The 21197-nt window shown below is 39.1% G+C and overlaps 1 protein-coding gene across 1 annotated transcript in view; it reads right to left on the bottom strand.

The window, feature by feature from the left end:
* Positions 1 to 2061: 2061 nt before the first annotated feature.
* Positions 2062 to 21197, bottom strand: part of ND-B14 (NADH dehydrogenase (ubiquinone) B14 subunit) — a 56283-nt gene continuing 37147 nt past the window's right edge. Inside the window, exon 4 of the mRNA XM_090398552.1 lies at positions 2062 to 2382. Within this exon, the coding sequence (XP_090254678.1) occupies positions 2254 to 2382 (129 nt within the window). The 3' untranslated portion in view covers positions 2062 to 2253. The remainder of the gene's footprint in view (positions 2383 to 21197) is intronic.

The following is a 21197-nucleotide window of genomic DNA, read 5'->3' as shown; positions in this document are numbered from 1 at the left end:
GGGGGGGGATGACATTTGGTTGGGGTGACTATATATTGGACATTGCCAACTCATTAGAGGGCCCCAACATAAAGTTCTGTTGCATACATTGGAGCAAATGGGGAAGAATATGACTCTGGTGATTAGAGGGTGGCTGATGGACAGATATCAAAGAGTGGTTTATGGAGCAGATGAGTCCAAGAGAAGGCAGGTGTGACCAGTAGTGTAGCAAAGGACCGAGTATTTGGCCCTTTGTTGTTTGATTTGCACATCAATGATACAGGAAATGATTCAACAAGGAATATTCAGTTTGCTGATGATCCTAAACTGAGCAGAGCAATGGTAAATGAAGGTGATACAGAGATTCTGCAGGATGACTTAAACAGACTAGCAGTATGAACAAAGGTAAATGGCTGCCATTTTAATGTGGCCAAGTGTAAGATGATGCATTTTGGGAAGAGATCACAAGATGTGTACTGTATTGATGGAGCTGAACTCAGGAAACTGATGAGGCCAGTAACTTGGGGCTGATTGTGGAGAAAGAGAGTTGAAGTTTAAAGGGCATATTGCAAGCAGCCAAAACAGCACATCACATTATGTGGGTGTTAAAGAACACCCTAGCATTCATAGATAGAAAGGTTATTATTCCAATATATAAGGCTTTAATAGGGCCAATTTGGACTAATGCATGCAGATCTGGACAACTGATTCTGTGGGGAAATGAAGTGGTGGACAGAATCCACAGCCAAGTGACAAAGATTGTGGCAAGTCTATGAAATGTTCCTATGAGAACAGATTGAAGATCTGTGGGCTTCAAACACTAGCTGATAGTCTACAGTAGCAGTGGTTCCCAACCTTTTTGACTCGCAGAGCCCTTTTTAGAATCAATTTCTATGGCAGAGCCCCTTAGGCCTACCCTATGTCATACAAGTTAACGTATATCTTACAATATCTTTATATTGTAAAAATATACCTACCCTAGTAGAACAAAACACAACACTTTATTAATGAACACTTACTAACTACACAACTAAACACTCACAAAGAGGTCAAATGCACAGAAAACTCATGGAAGAATCGCTAAGAAATCACAATGTTATCGCTATGAAAATTCACTGTGAAGTGATTGATTCTACTTTTTGTTTCTTATTCTTTAATTTCATTCAATTTTTATTTATTTTATTTTCCTGGAGTGGCCGCAGAGCCCCTGGGAAGTGCACACGGAGCCCTTAGGGCTCTGCGGAGCACAGGTTGGGAACCACTGGTCTACAGTATTAACACTGAAGACTTTTTTTTTAATACATGGAGAGAGAGAGAGAGAATCACCTGTGGAAGTCGTGTAACACTGTCTTCAGCAAGGGTGTTAGGACTAGATTTTTTGCTTGGAGAGTAGTGAATGGTTTGCAAGAAGTAGCTGTCAGTGCTTCATTGGAGAATGAGTTTAAGGAGAGGTACATCAGGTATTGTGTAAATAATGGATTGTCCACAATGAGTCTTCTGACTATATGGAGATACCTATATAATAATAACAATGGAAAATGGCCAACTATCAGTGAGTAGTACAGATTTTACATAAATTCACATGCAAGTCAAATGCATGCTATTTTAATTTTTCATCCTTCAGTTAATCTTAAAATATTGGAAGAATGAAACTGGAATATAACTCAGTCCATGTATCCACCATGCAAGAGCTATTGTTACTTGATGAATGAATACCTAAAATATCTGTTGATGTCTAAAACGTCACGTTTCATGTCCTCCAAATAACATATTTGATTGTTACCTTTCCTAGAATACTTAAATATTATTATATTTCTGATAATTACTTTGATTAATGTTAATAGCCATACTACTGCTAGTATTTTGTGAATCTTTTACTTATCATTAATGAAGGAGGAATTTACCTAATGCTGATCACATCCAAAGTAGGATTAATCAATCTGATTCCTTATTATGTCTGTTATTCAGGTCGTGGTAATGTGCATACACAGGTCAGTATGTGATATATTAAAAAGCCTTCCTCTCAAACAATATAAATGCGAAGAAAAAAACTTAAAAAATTAAGAAATAATGATATGCATATGCATCTATTTAGAATTTATTTTATACACTGCTACATTAACAATCTCTTATGAAAAACACTATATCTATATGACATGGAAATAGCATCATCTCTAAGAATCAAGAAATCAATTTCTGATAGTTTTTGAGATTTAAAAAACAACAACAACAAAAAAAAAACTTTATAACAAATCACATTAGAAATTTCTTTAATCATTCGTGCCCTGCAAGAAATCGTGACAAGAAATCCATGGGTTTGGGTTCCACGGTGTCTTTAAAATATGCCATCACATGAGTCCTCTGTTTCCATATGTTCATTGTTTCTACCAGTTCCATTTGGCCCTGAAGAAATATTAAATGCTGTGTTTAATGACATCAGAGATTTCCATAACAATTATAATTACATGTCAATAAATTATAATCGACAATTATACAAAGAATAAAATGGGAGACTAACTGGCTGCTGGTGCACAGCATACAATCTCTCCCAGACAAGTCAACTTCCTGGAGTGTGATCCATTTCCAGAAACAGAGCTCTGGCAATCCCAAGAATCAAGAAACTAAAATACATCCTCTTTATTTCTGATGATAATTCCTCACATGAATCATCTATTTTTATACACTTTTATGTGTACTGACTTTGCAAATATTTAGATAATGGAGAGGAGTGCTGAAAAATCTACAAAAATACCTTATCAGGTTTTTGATTGTCTCAACATGGATAAAGAGAATCCAAAAATAATTTTGGCTTTTTCGGCAAGCATCTTTGTAAAATATATGGGATTATGAAATTTCAATAGCTTGTTGTAAGTATATTTTGCTACATTGGCCATGCTTGTTTGAGAATCATTTTCATTCACAATAGATTTTCTGAATAAAATTGACAACTGAATGAATTTAAAAATATACCATGGTACAAATGGGCAGATAATCTGGCCCATTTGTACAATAGTCCAATGGAAAATTCCTGGTATCCTGCTGAGCCAGTCTGTCCCTGTCTAACCTTTCACTCTTCTCACATAAAATGTTGGTGGCTATGGAACCAAACAAGATTTTATCATCAGGTTTGCATCAGGATGCTTTCTTGACCAGCTACTGAACAATCCTGTTGCCACTTATTTTGACACACTGCACCCAGAGGAGGTGAGTATAGTGATATATGGTGGGGGGGGGGGGGGAAGAGGAACACTACTGGAACAACCATGGTGGGAGACACTGGGTACTTACAGCTGGGAGCATGTTCACAAGTCTTTTATTCCCATTGATTCTCTGACTCTTTTACATTACCAGCCACAAAAGACAATAACACTGCAAATCAGAAAAAAATCTTCCATAAAAAAGGAACAAAAAGACAAGTTAATGTATGTCTTACAATATCTTTATATTATAAAGATATTGTAATAAATTACAAACCAAAATATCATAAAACAAACAACAAAAATCCAATAAACAAAGCATGCATTCACAAAACACTTCCACATCCACTTCACCAAAATCTGTAGCTTAAATACAAACTAGACCAGGTCTATTATTTTTTCCAACACCTAGAATTGGCAGTCTCAACAAACTAAACTATTTTAACTACACTCTGCAAAAACTCTGCATAAAGATGATAGGATTTCATGACACATCACCACACATCATAAGGGAATGTTCCAGGGAATTGGCAGTAGCATTGGCATGCTTGTTTAATAAAATTCTTGCAGCAGCACAGGTTCCAAGGGAATGGAAGGAGGATAAAATTATTCAACTGTATAAAGGTAGTGATAAGGCTGTAGCTTCAAATTATAAGCTGGTCTGTACATCTAGAGTTGTGGTGAAGGTACTGGAGAGATTGGTGACAGGTAGGATACAGAAATTGGTTGATAACAGCAGTATTCTCTGTGGTTATCAGCATGGGTTTGTTAAGGGAGGATCATGCTTCACTAACTTACTTATGTACTATAACAAGGTGACAAATACCTTGGACAGGGGAGATGCATATACAGTGGTGTAACTTGGATTTTGCAAAAGCTTTTTGATAGACTGTTGCATGACAACTGTTAAATAAATTTAAACAGATGGGGTTGGATAACAGACTTCTGAGTTGGATCAGTTACTGGCTGTCAGAGAGGTATCAGAAAGTTGTATATAGGGGTGGGGGTATCCCGAAAGAGAAAGGTCACTAGTGGAATACCACGGTGGGCACTTTTGGGACCATCGTTGTTCAATTTGTATGTTAATGATATTGGGATGGGTTTAACTAGTGATGTGCAGTTTGCAGATGATGCAAAAATAGGGAGAACAATGCAGAGTCAAGTGGATATTATGGCCTTACAGAAGAACTTGAAGTTAGTGGAACTATCAGTTCAATGTTGCAAAGTGTAAGGTTTTGAGATTTGGTAAGCAATGATGGGATACAAATTATACACATGGTGGGGAAACTTTAAAGAAAGTAGAGGAGATAAGAGATCTAGGAGTGATGGTGAACAAGGACCTGAAATTCAGGGACTGCGTTGCACAAGTTGTGAAGATGTCACATCGCACAATGGCAATGATGAGGAGGACCCTGACATGCAGAAATAGAGAGGTTATGATGCCACTGTATAAGGCCTTAATCAGGCCTCACAGGGATTATTATGCACAGATTTGGTCACCAGATTTTCATGGTGATGAGGATATGTCGGAAAGGGTCCAGAGAAGCTTCACAAAGGTAGTTGTCTTTGGAGTACAAGGACATATTGAGAGAATATAAGTTGCAGAGCCTCTTGAATAGGAGGAAGAGGGGGGGGGTTATGATTGCAACATATAAGCTAGTCAGGGGTTGTTATCAGGTTGACATGGAAGAGATTTTTCATAGAATGGGTGAGTGGAGGGGGTAGAACAAGAAGCCATCTCTGGAAACTGTATATGGAGGGTGTGAGCAGAGGGGTGAGGAGAAGGTTCTTTGCATGGAGAGTGGTTGCATTGCCTGAGTATGTTGTGAATGTAGACACATTGAATCAGTTTAAAGCATATTTGGATGAGCATTGTGTGCAATATGTGTACCTCTCATGTTGAGTCTCTGACTCCATGGAGGTCAGATGTTAATAATAATTCCCCCCTATCACAAGAGCAGTATTAGTGTCGTATGGTCTGATATCAAATGTCAGAGAATGCCAAACTTGAAATTCTCTATTTTTGATGTGTTCTGGTCCTGATTATTTATCTTCATAGTTTGAATTAGAAATTTGGACTACAGAAACTCACACTAGCTTCCCTTCACTAATTCTATTGAACAAGCTATAAGAAATTACAAAGTGTTTTGTGCTTATGATTTAGCACAAACCGTTCATCTGTCCACCAGTATAGTAGATAATCCCTACCATACTCCAAACTCCTTAGACTTCCTCTTAGAGGGTTATCCCTCCAAATATATCAGACCTTTACTCCTACCCTCTTTTACTGACTATGAACATAACCTCATTTAAGATTGACCTCTAATTTCTACTCCTGCTTTCCACGGTTGGAGTATTGTTTCCACCCTACTGACCCCAACACCAATTCTGACTGAAACAATTTTTGCCGGAATGAACTTCTAAGTGACAAGAGCTGAAAAACTTTGAGAGCCAAATGGGAAAAAAATTGTATCTTGTCCTTGAACATCAGCTGACCCTCTTAGCTTCTCCTTGATAGGGAGAACACTCCCATACACTGGGTGAAACTTTTGCTCTTCTATGTATTCAACTTTCTTTCACACCTTAACCTCATCCAAAGAAAAGTCTGACCTTCTGATGTTACTCCTCTGCTCCAACTCTTGCAAAGATAACTAAGACAAATCACCTCCCACTATACCAAGAACAGCTTACTGCATGCTTTCTCTTGTTCTTTAGTCAGGACACTAGTAAGAATTCCGATCAGTTCATATGCCAATAAGTCATTCTGTCATGACGGTATTCCCAAAGCTGAGCTTAAAATTTATGCTCTAGAATTAACACCTCACCCTATATTTTCTTGACAATTTTCATACCTTAATATCTACTATACAGTAGAATCAAGCCTATTTCAGATATATGTATACCTGAAAAAAAAAAAAAGAAAGAAAAGTCAACAATCAAACTATCCGCCTAATGCCCTCATTTCATTTTGTTTCTCTCAAAAATAATAAAAATGTCATCAGTAATCAACTTCTTCACTACCTGAATGCCTACTGATTAAATCACAACCACCAATATTAATTCAACAACTCTCAATCCACAGCTGATATTTTAGTCAGCATTAACTCCTTTGGACACAAACCACAAAAAAGAAATGAGAAATTTGTGCAGACCAAAAATTCTTCTGGTCCTGATAGTATCTCCCAAACTGTACTAAACTATGCTCCAAAATAAACACATCAGTGTATAGTTTCTACGATCTTTTACATTCAGCTGACACTTATCCCAATACATGGAAGCAAGCATACATTAAACTTATTAAAAAAAAAAGAAAAAAAAAAGAGAAATGAAAGTCTGCTTTTCAACTATTGGTTGAGTGCACACATCTTAGTCCTCTTCAAAACAATGGAGGTCATTAACAGTCAACCATTCCTCTACCTAGAAGTCTGTCAGTATGGATTCCGCTACTCTAGATCCACAGCAGATCTCTTAGTCTACCCAATGACTGAACGAGAGCTACTAAAAAAAAAGTTCTTAGAATACTGTTTAGAGAAATTTGTGCTGTAGTTCTTGATATTTCCAGAGAATCTGCTGATGTCCAGCATCTTTTGATGAATTTTCCAACCTCTGTAATAAATCATGCAGTACTCAGCCATCCCGAGCTTCAAAATCTTCTACATCTAGTGCATTTAAACTGATCTCTACACTATAACCTGGTTTCATACAACCTTCAATAATACATAAATTACCAGACAGGATCAGAGCTCTCTCTTCTTGGACTGACATCCACTACCTTTTTATTTTTATTTTATTTATTTATTATTATTTTTTATAGAAAACCCATCAACTAGATGTTGGTCAACCTTCAATAATACATAAATTACCAGACAGGATCAGAGCTCTCTCTTCTTGGAGTGACATCTACTTCTACCTTTTTTATTTTTATTTTATTTATTTATTATTATTATTTTTTAATGGAAAACCCATCCATGAGATGTTGGTCAACCTATAGTACACTAGTACTATGGATTGTATTCCTTGGGAAACACATGGTGGGAAACTAGCAGTGGAAGGGATGAACAAAGAGTAGGAGAAATTTGGAGTTGAACTGTGAGAGGGTGTTGATTGGCTGCTGCTGCAGGCATTTGAACAGATTTGTAAGAGGGTGGGGAATTATCGATGCCAATTCTGATGAACAGCAACCATAGAAGTATTTATAGAAGATGCAGGCTGTGGAAACTGAACACCTGTGTGCAAAAGTGACTGGAGTATATTAGTCAGAGAAGGGCCATCAATCAAAATACTCTTTTCTGTACAGAGCCAAGTATTTTTAGGGAGCTCTTAGGGCACTGCCATGGATGTGGAAGCAGTATTTAATGGTTGGATGGATTTGTGATTTGTACATGGTTAGGAGCTGTTTAGAGTTACGGTAATGCCTCAAGCTAAAGAGAAAATCTAATTTTTTTGGATGCAAAGGAGGCAGTATTTTTGATATGTGTACCAAGAGAGATTTGAGGTTAGAGTTAATCCAAGAAAGTAAATCTCATCTTGAATAGAGATTTGGGTATTGTTTAGAGTTACATTAAAAGAGCAGAATTCTTTTTTTTGAGGAAATAATACAAAGCTCTGTTTTGCTAGCATTGAAGTTGACAAGGTTATCCAAACCCCACTGATAACTGTTTTGAAGATCAGAATTTAAGATATTTGAGTTCTGCAGGATGTGGTGGTTTGTGCTTTGCAAGGTTTCCAAACGAAAAGGAGGAATGCGATGTGCTGTCATCAGCAAAACTGTGTACTAGATTGTCAACCAGCTGGAGTAGATCATTTATATGAAGAAGGAAGAGGGTGGCAAAAGAATAGAGCCCTGTTGGGATCCCAGCTTTAGTTGTACAGATAGAAGATAAAGAGCCATCCACCATCACTCAACGTTAGCATTCAGTCAGAAAGCTGACTACCAAATTGCAGAAGTCGGGGTAAGACTGAACAATGAGAATTTGCTAATAGAACTTTGTGCCAAGTTTGGCACAAAGTTCTATTCGCAAACTCCTGTCATTAGACTACTGTTATTCCTAAAGTCCTGATGGTGCCCCCTAGCGGGTTATATTAGGTATTCTTGGCCGTTGGGCTGAAGTTCTCATGATATACGTTTCCCAAATTTGGGACAGTCTCATGCATCCAAATTTGTTGAGGTTGGGCACATTTTTTAGGGCTGAGGCTGATTCTATGAATAGTCTTTCAAATTTATACTTGCTGCGGTGTATTATTGTGGCTTTCTTCCAATGTATTCTGTGGCAAGTATCCACAGCATGGTCTGCAAGCCCAGAGTGGCTGTAATGGTGAAACCGGATGTAGTCCTTGTGTTCTGAAATTCTGATATTCGCTGTCCTGCCTGTTTGGCCAAAATAGGACAGTTTACAGCTGCAAGGGACCTGGTAAACACCAGGTAGGTCTAGGGAAAGTGGTTGGTCTTTTGTGGAGCAGATAAGGGATGCCAATTTTCTATATGGTTTGTAACAAGAGGTCAGGTCATATTTTTTCAGGATTTTGGTTATTTTTTCAGAGGTGCCCCGGATGTAGGGGATAGTGATTGATTTAGAGTAATCTTTATTGTGTAGAGGGGAGGGGGGGGGGTTGTAGTTTACTGGTTTTAGTATTTTGGGGAGGTTGTAGCTATTGGCTGAGAACATATTAAGGATGTGATTTAGTTCAGTGGTTAGGGCCTTGTCATTTGAACAGATTACTTTAGCTCTGTTATGTAGTATCTTAATAACACCATATTGTTGTGAGGAGGGGGGGGGGAATTGTTGGTGAATATATCTGCCTGTATCGGTGGGTTTACTATAAACTGAGAAAACCAAGGTTCCATTGGGCTGGTGGGTGATCTTTTTCCAAGGTGAACTTGATCCTGGGGTGTTGGTTGTTTAAGTGTGTTAAGGAGTGGAATGTATCTGAGCCATGTGGCCAAATAGCGAAAACATTATCAACATAGCAAAGCCATATACAATGGTACTTTGGTTTGCGAGCATAATTTGTTCTGGAAACATGCTTGTAATCCAAAGCACTCGTATATCAAAGCGAATTTCCCCATAAGAAATAATGGAAACTCAGATGATTCATTCCAAAACTCAAAAATATTCATATAAAAATGATTAATACAAAATATGTATACCTTCGTTTACCTTATATATGTATACCTTTTTATATTTTTATTTTTTATTATGTATTTAAATGTAATACTGTATACATAAAGTAATCGAATTTATTAATTACATTTCAATTAAATATTACAGTAATTGTATTGGGAAGGATGACTTTCATTGTCACTAACGGAATCACTGCTATCTGTTGACTCTTTTTCTTTTTGTGCAACTTTAACAAGGAACCTATCCAATGACACTTGCTTTTGCTTCCTTTTGAGGATTTCACGGAAATATGACATTGCATTGTCATTAAACAGATTCATCGCTCACACTGCCACAGCCTTACTCAGGTGGTGCATTTCTATAAAATTTTGCACTGTTTCTCATATTTTACACACCTCCCTAATCTCATTTGAAGAGAGGGATGTCTCCATCTTTTTCTCCTCCTCCTCCTCAGACGAGATCTCCTCCATAATCTCTTGCTGTTGCTCACAATGCAGATCTCCATCAGTGGTAAACTCCTGGCCATGTTCCTCCACCAGCTCTTGAATGTCGTCCTCATTCACCTTCAGTCCCATGGTCTTCCTCAAGGACATAATTTCATCGACAACTGGCAGCTCCTGTTCATGAGCAAACCCCTCGATGCAATCAGACCACAGTTTTCTCCAAGTAGAATTAAGGGTTCTCTTGGTGACCTTATCCCAGGCTTTATCGATGATCTTGACGCAGTTTACGATGTGGAAATGATTTTTCCAAAACTCTCGGAAGGTAGGTTAGTTTCTTTGGTCACCTCGAAGCATCGCTGAAATAGTGCCTTGGTGTAAAGCTTTTTAAAGTTCGAAATGACCTGTTGATCCATGGGCTGGAGTAATGTTGGGAGGAAGGCACTTGACCTTAATGAACTCGAATTCTTCTAGTAAGTCGTTCTCAAGGCCTGGAGGATGAGCAGGAGCATTATCCATAACCAGCAAGACTTTGAGTGGCAATTTTTTTTCTAAAAGGTATTTCTTCACTGCAGGACTGAAGACCTCGTTAATCCACTCAACGAACAAGATACAAGTGACCCAAGCCTTGCTGTTGGACCTCCACATAACGTTTTAACTGGCTCTTCTGCACCTTGCATTTCTTGAAGGCTCGTGGATTCTCAGAATGATACACGAGCAGGGGGCTTGACTTTGAAATCACCGCTTGCATTAGCACACAGCAAGAGGGTGAGACGGTCTTTCATGGGCTTGTGACCGAGCATTGCATTCTCTTCTGCTGTAATGTAGGTACTCTTTGATATCTTTTCCCAAAAAAGCCCCGTCTCATCGCAATTAAAAACTTGCTATGGCAGATAAGACCCAGAAACCATGAGCTTCTGGAACTCGGCAACGAACGCCTCAGCTGCCTTTGTGTCTGAACTCGCAGCCTCTCTGTGCCTCACAACACTATTGATGCCATTTCTCCTCTTAAAATTATCAAACCATCCCCTGCTCACCTTGAAGTCTTCTTCATTTTCTGTAGATGTACCTGGCAGTTTACTTATGAGGTCAGCGTACAAGGCCTTTGCCTTCTCACAGATCAAGTTCTCGGTCACAGTATCACCTGCTAGTTGCTTCTCATTTATCCACACCAAAAGCAACTTTTCTATATCTTCCAGAATACGCGGCCATTGCTTTGATACTGTCGTGACTCCTTTTGCTACATCTAACCCCCTTAGTTCTTTCTTCTTTAATACTGTGGAAATTGTTGACGTAGACTTCTTATAAAATCTTGCAATGGCAGCCACTTGCATACCTTGTTCATGCTTCCTGATGATTTCCTTCTTAACCTCCAATGTAATCATCTCCTTCTTCTTACAGCCTTCTTTTTCAACCCTTTTCTTTATTGGGGCCATTGTCATAGTACAGTTAATAAAGAACAGTCACTACATTTGGACACAAAATAAAAAAAAGTGCTTTACACACACACACACACACACGTGGTCACAACGCTAGCACGAATGAGGTATGCCGAATGAGACTGAGTATGCGAGACGATTACCCACAATCTCGAGCAGCTTGTGATCACGTGACGCTTGGCAGACAAAGTGTATAGGTAATACTCATATTGCAAGACCTCGCTCGTTTATTAAGTTCAAATTTATTAAAAATTTTTGCTCGTCTTGCAAAACACTCACAGACCAAGTTACTCGCAATCCAAGGTACCACTGTAGTAGGTTTTTGTGGGGCAGAGTTTAAGGCTTTCTCTTCAAATGTCTCCATAAAGAAGTCGGCTAGGGGTGCGGAGAGTGATGAACCGATGGTTGTCCCCTCTATCTGTTTGCAGAATTTTCCCTGCCAAACGAAATAGCTTGAATTCACTGTGAACTGAAATAGGGCTGAGATATCGGGAGGGAATTTGGCTTGGATGAGCTCTAAGGTTTCCTTGAGTGGGACATTTGTGAATAGGGAGGAGACGTCGAAACTGACCATTATGTCAATATATTGGAGTGTAAGGTTTTCTATACTAACTTTGAAGTGGGCTGAGTTTTTTTGTGTGATGGTGTGTTGCCAGTATAGTGTGTGAGCTCTTTGGTTAAATGTTTGATTAATTTGTACGTGGGGAGTCAGTGCCATCCACTATGGGATGTAATGGCACATTTTGTTTATGAATTTTTGGAAGTCCATAAATTTGAGGGGGGGGGGGTATAGAGTTAAAAGGTTTTAATTTGTTGGTGACTTCCGCAGGCCAAGAAGTGATCTTCTTAAGAAGCCAACGGAGTTTTCTGATTTGTGAGTTGGTGGGATTATATTCAATAGGGAGGTAGGTAGCCCGATCTAATAATAAAGCATTAAGCTTACCTGCGTAGTCAGTATGGTTGAGAACCACGGTGGCGTTCCCATTTACGTTTTGGTGATTACTATTCTTTGTTTTTCTTCATTTCCTGTAGAGCTTTGTATTCACTATTGGATATGTTGGTTTTGCTTTGGTGAGAACACAGACTACATCCAGTCTAATATTGTTGGCAATGTGGTTTGGAAGGCGGCGGATACCGCATTCGATCTGAATCATTATTTCTTCAGCCGGTATTTTTCTCAGAGCAATGGCAAAGTTGTGGCCACATGTAAGAATGTTGAGTGCCCCAGGTTTCAAATCCATGGAAGAAAGGTTGACTACTGTGTTGAGTGGTAGTTTCGGATCGGAGTTATGTGTTCACAATACATGTTATTTATTTTCACGATGTTGATGACTACACAGAATGATAAGAAAATAATATTTATTAAGTTATTTGGCGATATTTCACTGGTATATTATCCAGCATCTTCAGAGCACAAAAATGGGTTGTCATAGTATGCAAAACAACAATAATTTGCTATAGCTGTGGGACTAGTTTAAAAAAATTGTAACAGACAACACAAGGAACTAAAGTCCTAATTAGGCACCATCTATGTTGGAAAAAGAGAGATAACTAATATTAATTAGATCTTAAAATGATTCTCCCAGGTTTTTGGTAAATTTACAGCCATACTTGTTGAGGTTTGGAGTATGTTTAAAAGCTTCTAATGATTCCAAAAGCAATTTTTCTGACTTCTGTGTAGCACTTTTGTTATCATCCAATTGACTCTTTGTGAAGTAGTCTGCTAGACCCAACTTGCCATAAAGATAGTGTCAGATGTACTTTTTATAATAAATTTAGTTTAATCCTTTATCTAAGTGTAAGCAAACAAAGTTTGCGCCTGAAGTATCTTCAGCACTGAGGCAACTCGTGGTAAAGGTGGACCAAGCTCTCATCACTCCTTATCTTAGTATCTCTCATAAAGCAAAGCACATCTCCTTGTGGACATGTATGATGCTATGCATTAAGGGAAGGGCCACTACCCAGACCGGTTTCAACCTTTATTGAACGTTCAAGTATAGGTCAAACTCCAAAAACTCAGCATTGTTCCCCTCAGTGGCAGGCTCACCCCAGCACCGAGCAGAGCCGCTCATTTGCTCATATCTCATCCAAGGGGTAACAGCAAAAGCCATGCCTCAGTTAACTTCACAGGCCAGCAATGCCATTCATTACCGCCCCCCCCCCCCCCCCCACACACACACTACAACAACAGCCAAGCCTCAGTTAAAACTTCATGGGCTACAGCAATGCCATTCATCACCCAAGATTCTAACCGGTTTAGACCTTCATCGAAGTCTCATCAGTGGGAGCCAGACCCAGAGATGGTGATACTAAGACAACAACAACAACAACGTTACTGGCTTGCTGGGTGAAGCATAAAATGCTTTTGTTTTCCCCTTTGTCTGTGTCAAGAAGCTTGATGGGGGGGGAGTTATGAGCCTTATGCTTGCACATTGTGAACAATGGGATTAGCTCTGTTCTGCTGAGAGCAGGATTGCCTTGGGTCTTTTATGCCTGTGATAGTCATGTTCACTATAACTGGAAGCTTGTCAGATTAGTGGGTTGGGATGAGAGTGTGCCTTGCTGAAGAACTTTTCCGCATGGTCGTGAAGAAGGGAATGGATGTCTGGAGTTCTGGTTTCTCTGTGGATCTGCATGTTTCTGACGAACCATAGGGTGTCCAGGATCATCCGCAGGCACTTGTTTTGTACCCTCTGTAGTTTCAGGATGTTGGATTTGGATATGTGACTCCATGATGGGGACACATATGTGATTACAGGTCGTATTACCATCTGATATAGTAGCAAATTGTTGCGTGTATCCAATTTGCTGTTGCAGTTGATCATGGGGTACAGCTGGACTATGGCACTGGATGTCTTTGTGCCTATGAGCTTGATGTGGCTACTGAAATTTAGTTTTTTGTCTAGCTGTACTCCAAGGTATCTGGTTTCTGTCTGCCATGGTATCTTTTTTCTGAGGAGTTGAATGTCATCTTGGATAAAGGCTTTGTGCCTGATGAATAGTATAGCTGAGCTTTAGTGGGGGTTTACTAGTATCCTCCAGTCCGAGAACCATTTCTCTAGCTTTGTGATGGTGTCCTGGAAACAACTGATCACCAGGTGTGGGCTGAGAGATCTTGTCATTATGGCTGTGGCGGTAGTCCTTGGGTTTTGTGGGATGTCGGCCACGTAGATTGTGAAAAGTAGGGGAGCCAGTAGGGATCTCTGTGGTACTCCTGCCTGGATTTTGCGCCTATTCGAGATGGTGTCATTTAATTTTATCTGCATGGATCTGTCAGTGAGGTATGATTTTATTAACCAGATGAGGTTTGTTGGTATGTTAGCCTGCATGAGTTTGTAGAGTAGACCTTGATGCCATACCTTGTCAAAGGCCTTGGCAACATCCAGAAAGACTGCAGCTGTGTGCAGGTTCCAGTTGTATCCATGTGTGATGTGTTCCACTAGTCGATATATTTGTTGAGTCGTGTTGTGTACACGGCAGAAGCCAAATTGTTCGTTTGGCATTATTCCTAATTTGTCTGATTTTTCTTGTAGTCTTGAGAGGATGGTTCTTTCAGCAATCTTTCCTAGGTTGGATAGCAGGCTGATGGGACAGTAGTTTTGCGGAAGTTTTGGATTGTTTCCTGGCTTTTTTATTGGTATGATGTTCGCAGCTTTCCATTCAGTGGGGAAGTGTTGTATCCTTAGTATTGCATTGGTTATGTTAACCAGATGCACAATAGCCTTTCGAGGAAGCAGTTTGATGATTCTGTTTGTAATTCCATCTGGACCAGGAGCTTTTTCGTTGTTTAGATGTTTTATGATGCTGGCTATTTCCATTGGAGCAGTGGAAGTGATGCTGTCTGGCTTGTCCATGGTCAGTCTTAAGGTACGCTTGACCTGCTGGTGGATTTTATAAATGTGGGTGATGTTCATGTTCTGCTGCATTGTTTTTCTAGGTTGTCTGCTATTGCTTCTGCTTTTTCTGTATCAGTGTGTGCAGTTCCGTGTACTGTTTGCATGGGGGGGGGGTTAGTGGGTTGCGTTTGGTGAGCAGGGTCTTCAGAAATTTCCATATTGTGTGATCTTCTGGGTTGAGTGATGACAGTTTATTTTCCCAGTCCTGATTCCTGTGGTTTGAAGTGACTTGGTTGTTCAAGTTGTTCAGAGTTTTCTTGTCCTGAGGGGGCTCTTGTGTTGTGGTATCGTTTCCTGGCTTTGTTTTTTGTTCTGATTAGGTCCATGATGTTTTCTAGGAGCCGTCTGGTCGGGTGGTTGGTTGTGGTTTTGGTGACTGCATCTAGTGCTTTTTTGATTTGATTTGTTAGACTGCTTACTGCTTCATCTATTTCTTCTTTTTTGTGGATGATGGGTGCAGGGCCAATGAATTCTGGTAGGATTTTGGCTAGCTTATCCCATGATATGAAGGTGTACAGGGGAGAAAGTTGGTCTTGCATGCCAAGTTTGATCAGGAATGGATTGTGGTCAGATGATAATTCATTGATCGTCTGTAAGGATAGCTATGTCAAGTACATCTGATCTGCCATGAGGGCTGTAATGAGTGTGCTTGATGGGTCCTGCTACCACAACTGCCACGTCTATTGTTGGTGGTGCTGAACCAGGCTGCATGCTTGGCATTTAAGTCTCCTGTTATGATGGTGGGGTCTGTGGTGCCAAGGATGGCATCCAGGTATGCCTGGTGAATTGTAGGTGGCATATATCTTGAGACTTCCAGCATTGTTTGTGTGGACTTGGATTCCTGTAATCTCCAGGTTGGTGGTCTGTGGGTTGGATATGGCATTGTGGTGGAGGTATGGTTTGATATAGATGGCAGTGCCTTCCCTTCTGATGCCGAGTCTGTCCGTTCGGTACATTGTGTATCCTCTCACTTTTGGGTTGTTAGCAGGTCTCAGGTGGATCTCGTTGATCAGCATTATGTCAGAGTTGTGTCTGAGTGCAAATTCTTGTAGTTCTAGTGTCCTGCTGGTGAGGCCATTGGCGTTCCAGGCACCTATCAGGAGCGAGTTGGGTTTTACTTTAGTTTTATTCATTGTTGAGTGCCGTCAGAATGGAATGGGTGCCTTGAAGGATTTTCTTCATGGAGGATGGCGTAGGATTTGTTTTACTGAATTCCTGAAGAATGATAGCTAGCGAGGCAGTTAGAACTGACACTAAGGTCTCATATTTACTACACGAGTTGCCAAAAGGTGTCTCAACTTATTATTAAATTACTCTGGATTTAGAGAAACATGTTGGAAGTTTTTTTCCACTTGATTAGACTATAATAAATTTATTTTAATCCTTCATCCAAGTGTAAGCAAACAAAGTTTGCACGTGAAGTATCTTCAGGACTGAGGCAACTCGTAGTAAAGATGGACCAAGCTCTCATCACTCCTTGTCTTAGCATCTCCCATAATGAAAAGCACATCTCCGTGCAGACATGTATAATGATATGCATTAAGGGGCCACTAACCAGACTGGTTTCGACCTTTATTGATGTCTCGTCAGTGGGAGCCAGACTATTCTTAATATTCTACCTTTACCACGAGTGGCCTAGACTTGCACTACCTGCAGGGGCAAACTTCACTTACTTGTCTGTTTGCTTACTTGGGAAATGGAGTAAAACCAGGTTTAAAATAGCTTGGTATCTTTACTGCCCACTCAGTCTCCAAAAGCTAGATAGGGTATAAAGGCCTCGTCTACTCCCTATTAGGGAATAAAAGGCATTACTTGATTTTTTTTTATAAGTATCTACCCTATATATATAAAATGATAAACCTTTTTGTGTAACGTTTTTCTGTCACGTTTTTTTCAAGTTATTTGAAACGTTTTGAAACTCAGGGGAGAACTGACCTACCAGTCCGGAACTCGGGGGGGGGGGCACCATAGGCGCCAGGGGGTGGAGCCCCCTAGTGTGTGTGTATATATATATATATATATATATATATTATTCTAATTCTCGGATCTCAGTCAGTAGATAAAAAGCATGAACATATCCCAATTCCGAGTCAACACTACAAGTCATATATACAGGGTGTTCGGGATAAATTTGACAGTTTCGTAAGGAAAAAGAAAATCTTCTTTGTATCTATTAAATTTAATGAATTGACAAAAAAACATTACAGGCAGAGTTAATTACAATACTATCAACAAGATTTACTCAAAATAACCACCATTAGCATCGATCACAGCTTCAATTCTGCTTCGGAACCTCGAACAAGCTGATGCTACAGTCTCCCTGGGAAGGGCCGCAAAAACTGTTTTAATTTTATCCATTAACTGGGCTTTTGTATTACTGGAAGTGCGATTGGTGTCTTTTTTAACTGCGCCCCATACAAAATAATCCATGGGGTTAAGGTCTGGGGAGTTTGGAGGCCAAACATTTGGACTGGTGAAGTCGTAGAAATTTTCAGACAACCATTTTTGACTTTTCCCAGAGGTGTGGCAAGGGGCCGAATCCTGCTGCCATACATACGGCCTACCATTGGCTACCCTTGTTATCCAGGGCTTGACTACAGTTAGCAACTCCACGAACAAAGCCCGAATTCCAATGCCAGGGTTCTTCAACACCTGTTCCTGCAGATTTGCGAGGAATTCTGCTGTACGAACGCAATCAGATCGTCTGCTAGGGATCTTTCTTCTTGCTACATCCTCGTAGTCACCATTGTAAGTCTCTAGTTCATGCCTGATTGTTTTTACTGTATTCAGGGAGCATTGGGCAGCAGTCGTAATATCCTTATTTTGATGGCGGGCACGAATCATCATGATACAAGTTATTCTCTTCCATGATTCAGGTGGGTTCCAGCTATCCATCCTTTCTGACATCTTGTATATGAATGAAGAAGGGTCCAAACTTTTAAATGAAGAGAAGTGTGTGTTAATACATGTAACTTACGGAAAAATATAATTAATTATAAATATGTCAAATTTATCCCGAACACCCTGTATATATCAGAACAATTCACTTAAGGCAGGCATGGCCAACTTCATTCTATACGAGGGCCAATATATGATGAGTGGTAGAATTACAGGCCGCACACTTTTAGGCAGAACTTAAATAAAAATAAGGTCTGAATTTTTTTAAGGCAATGGTTATATGTATTGAATTACTATATTTATTAAATCATTTTACTACTGGGAGAACAATATAAAATACTTCATTTAAAAGAAGTTGTTAAATTAAATTTAATTGCATATTTCTATAACCAGAGCAGAGCAAGTGACTTTCAATGATGCGTAACTCTAGAGCGCATAGAAATCTACTACTCCCACTGCTACAACTAGTACAGAGAAGCAGTAGATTTTATAAATTGAGTAATTTTTTAAAGCCATTTTGATTCCATGTTGAGGATATAAATTTTTTCTGTCATCAGAAATAATGAATATAACTAGCATATCAATCAGGAAATCTGTGGTCGAAACCAATAGCTAAATTAATAATACATATAATTTAATATAGTTTTTATCATGCCTCGGGCCACACAAAATAACGTTACAGGCTGAATGCGGCCCACGGTGCTGTTGTTGGCCACCTATGACTGACTTAAGGTATCAAAATCGGAGGGGAACAGATCAGTTTTTTTTTCTCTCTCTCGTGCAAAAAGAGGTATAGCAATAGCAGGTGACTGTGGTATTATTATCAGTTAGCAATAGCATTTTACATGTTAGTTCTTAAGAAAAAAACATGCAAAATGTTAGTTCTCAGGAACATTAAAACATTGTTACTTTATAAGCAGATGAATGGGGATGTCAGTGCTATGAGCAGGTAGATGAATGAGTCTGACATCCCCCCCTCCTTCATCTAACTACGAAGTGATTAACAGTTGCATTCATGCACTTAAAGATGTCTGTTTGCAATTAAAATGGAGAAGTTTTAGATTCTTTTGTTTAAATTGATGATAATATTCAAATTGACAAAATATGAAGCAAAAGCATTAGCTTTGAAAATTAAAGATTGTGCATGTTTGTGTTCACTTATAATCTTTTATGCAGGATCAATGTAGTGAGTGAAATGCTTCAGAATCCAAACAGAAATTTAACTGAATCAAAATTTGAAAATCTTAATGTTATATTTGAATCGGCAAAAATCAAGAAAAAAAAAAGTGTTAAATGATTTAATTTTTCATACATTTCTTTTTCCATTACAAAATAAACGTTTCTTGTTATTGTACAATTTTTCTAGTTAGTGTGTGCATCTTTAGTTATGATAGCCAGTAATCGGCTATCATAACTATGTATCTGTAATTCTAGTCTATATGCATTTTTGTATGTTTTACGATTTTGGCTGTGTTGGTAACTAAACAGTCGATGTTATGACAACAGATTCTTCTTCGTAATGAAATTATTTAATGGTAGTATTAAATTTTGACATTAAGGACTGGACTGGCTTGAATTACCAAAAATGTTCCAGAGCAGCAAAAGAAAGAAAAAGGTTCCGTGACATCGTTGCCAACCTCCTTCTAGGAGATGACACTTGAAGAAGAAGTATTAAATTTGCTGTGTCTTTTATTCTTCGAATGCATACAAAAGAACAAAGCATTTATCTTCTTTCATTTACTGGAGATATAACTGCAGAATTTTCAAATGCTTGTTTGGAAAATCATCAGATTATAATACATATAAGCTTTTGTTTACCTTCCTTTGAAAATGCCATTATATGGATCGTCATGCTTCAGTTTTAGAAATGAGTGTTTCTACTTTTATGAACAGGAAATAAAGTTATGATTGTATGCTCTGATTTTATATAAAAAGTGTATATGCGGTGATAATTCAGCAGAAACTTCTTCTTCTGGAAATTGCAATCCATGATCTTTATATACTTTTAATTCTGAAATGAAGACCCCCCCACTACTCCAAATAATCTCTCTATCTCTCTCTCTCTCTCTCTCTCTCTCTCTCTCTCTATATATATATATATATATATATATAGAGAGAGAGAGAGAGAGAGAGAGAGAGTGGTCGTCTTATGTGTATACGCCCCGCAAGTTGGCTATACAGCAGAGGAGAAAGATGAGTTTTGGAACGTGTTAGATGAAGAAATGAGGGAACTGGAAGAAAACAAGATGGCGATTGTCAGAGGAGACTTGAACGGACACATAGGGAGACAAAATAGAGACTGTGAAAGGGTGCATGGTGGCAATGGAGTGGGAATGGTGAACCAGGAAGGAGAGAGGGTTGTAGACTTTTCAGTAGCGTTTGATCTGGCAATTGTGAACTCGTTTTTCTACAAGAGGGAAGAACATCTGATAACATTTAGAAGTGGTAACAACAGTTCACAAATTGACTACATTTTGATTAGAAGAAAACATATTAAGGTTGTGACAAATTGTAAGGTAATTCCAACAGATCAAGTGGCACAACAACACCGACTGCTGTGTGCAGACTTTAAAATAAGATCGAAGATAAGAACCTCTGGAAGCCATGGGATGAAGACAATTAAGTGGTTTCGCTTAAAAGAAGAGAGTGTGAGGAATCGTTTTAGGGAGAGGGTGTTAGAGAGGATTTTGGATGGACCAGAAAGTGTACAAGATTGGTGGAAACATAATTCAAAAGCAATCCTGAGCTGTGCAATCGACGTGCTTGGTGAGACATCTGGAAAGATTAGAGAGCAGAAGGAGGGTTGGTGGTGGAATAATAATGTACAAGAAGCAGCGACAGCTAAGAGGAAGGCAAAGCAGAAGTGGGATGAGTCAAGAGTGGAAGAGGACAGAGAGGTGCAGAGAGAGAGAGAGAGAGAGAAAGCAAGAAGCCAAGAGAGCTGTGGCGCAGGCGAAGGCTATGGCATATTAAGATCTGTATGATCAGTTAGAAACAAAGGAAGGACAGAGAAAAATTTACCAACTAGCAAAATGTAGGAAAAAAGCAGCAAAGGACATCTTACATGTGAGGCTGATCAAGATACTGAAGGAAGAGTATTATGGAGGGATGTGGACATAATAAACAGATGGAGAATATACTTTGAGGGACTTTTGAATGAGGAAAATGCAAGGGCTCACGAGAGCTTTCTTTTTTTGCACCATCTACTGATGGTGCAAAACATCAG

The sequence above is a fragment of the Typopeltis vanoorti genome, chromosome 9 (genome assembly GCF_054136105.1).
Source record: "Typopeltis vanoorti isolate ZY-2024b chromosome 9, IOZ_Tvanoo_1.0, whole genome shotgun sequence".
Taxonomy (NCBI): Eukaryota; Metazoa; Arthropoda; class Arachnida; order Uropygi; family Thelyphonidae; genus Typopeltis; species Typopeltis vanoorti.
This window is presented reverse-complemented; position numbering and strand designations above follow the sequence as displayed.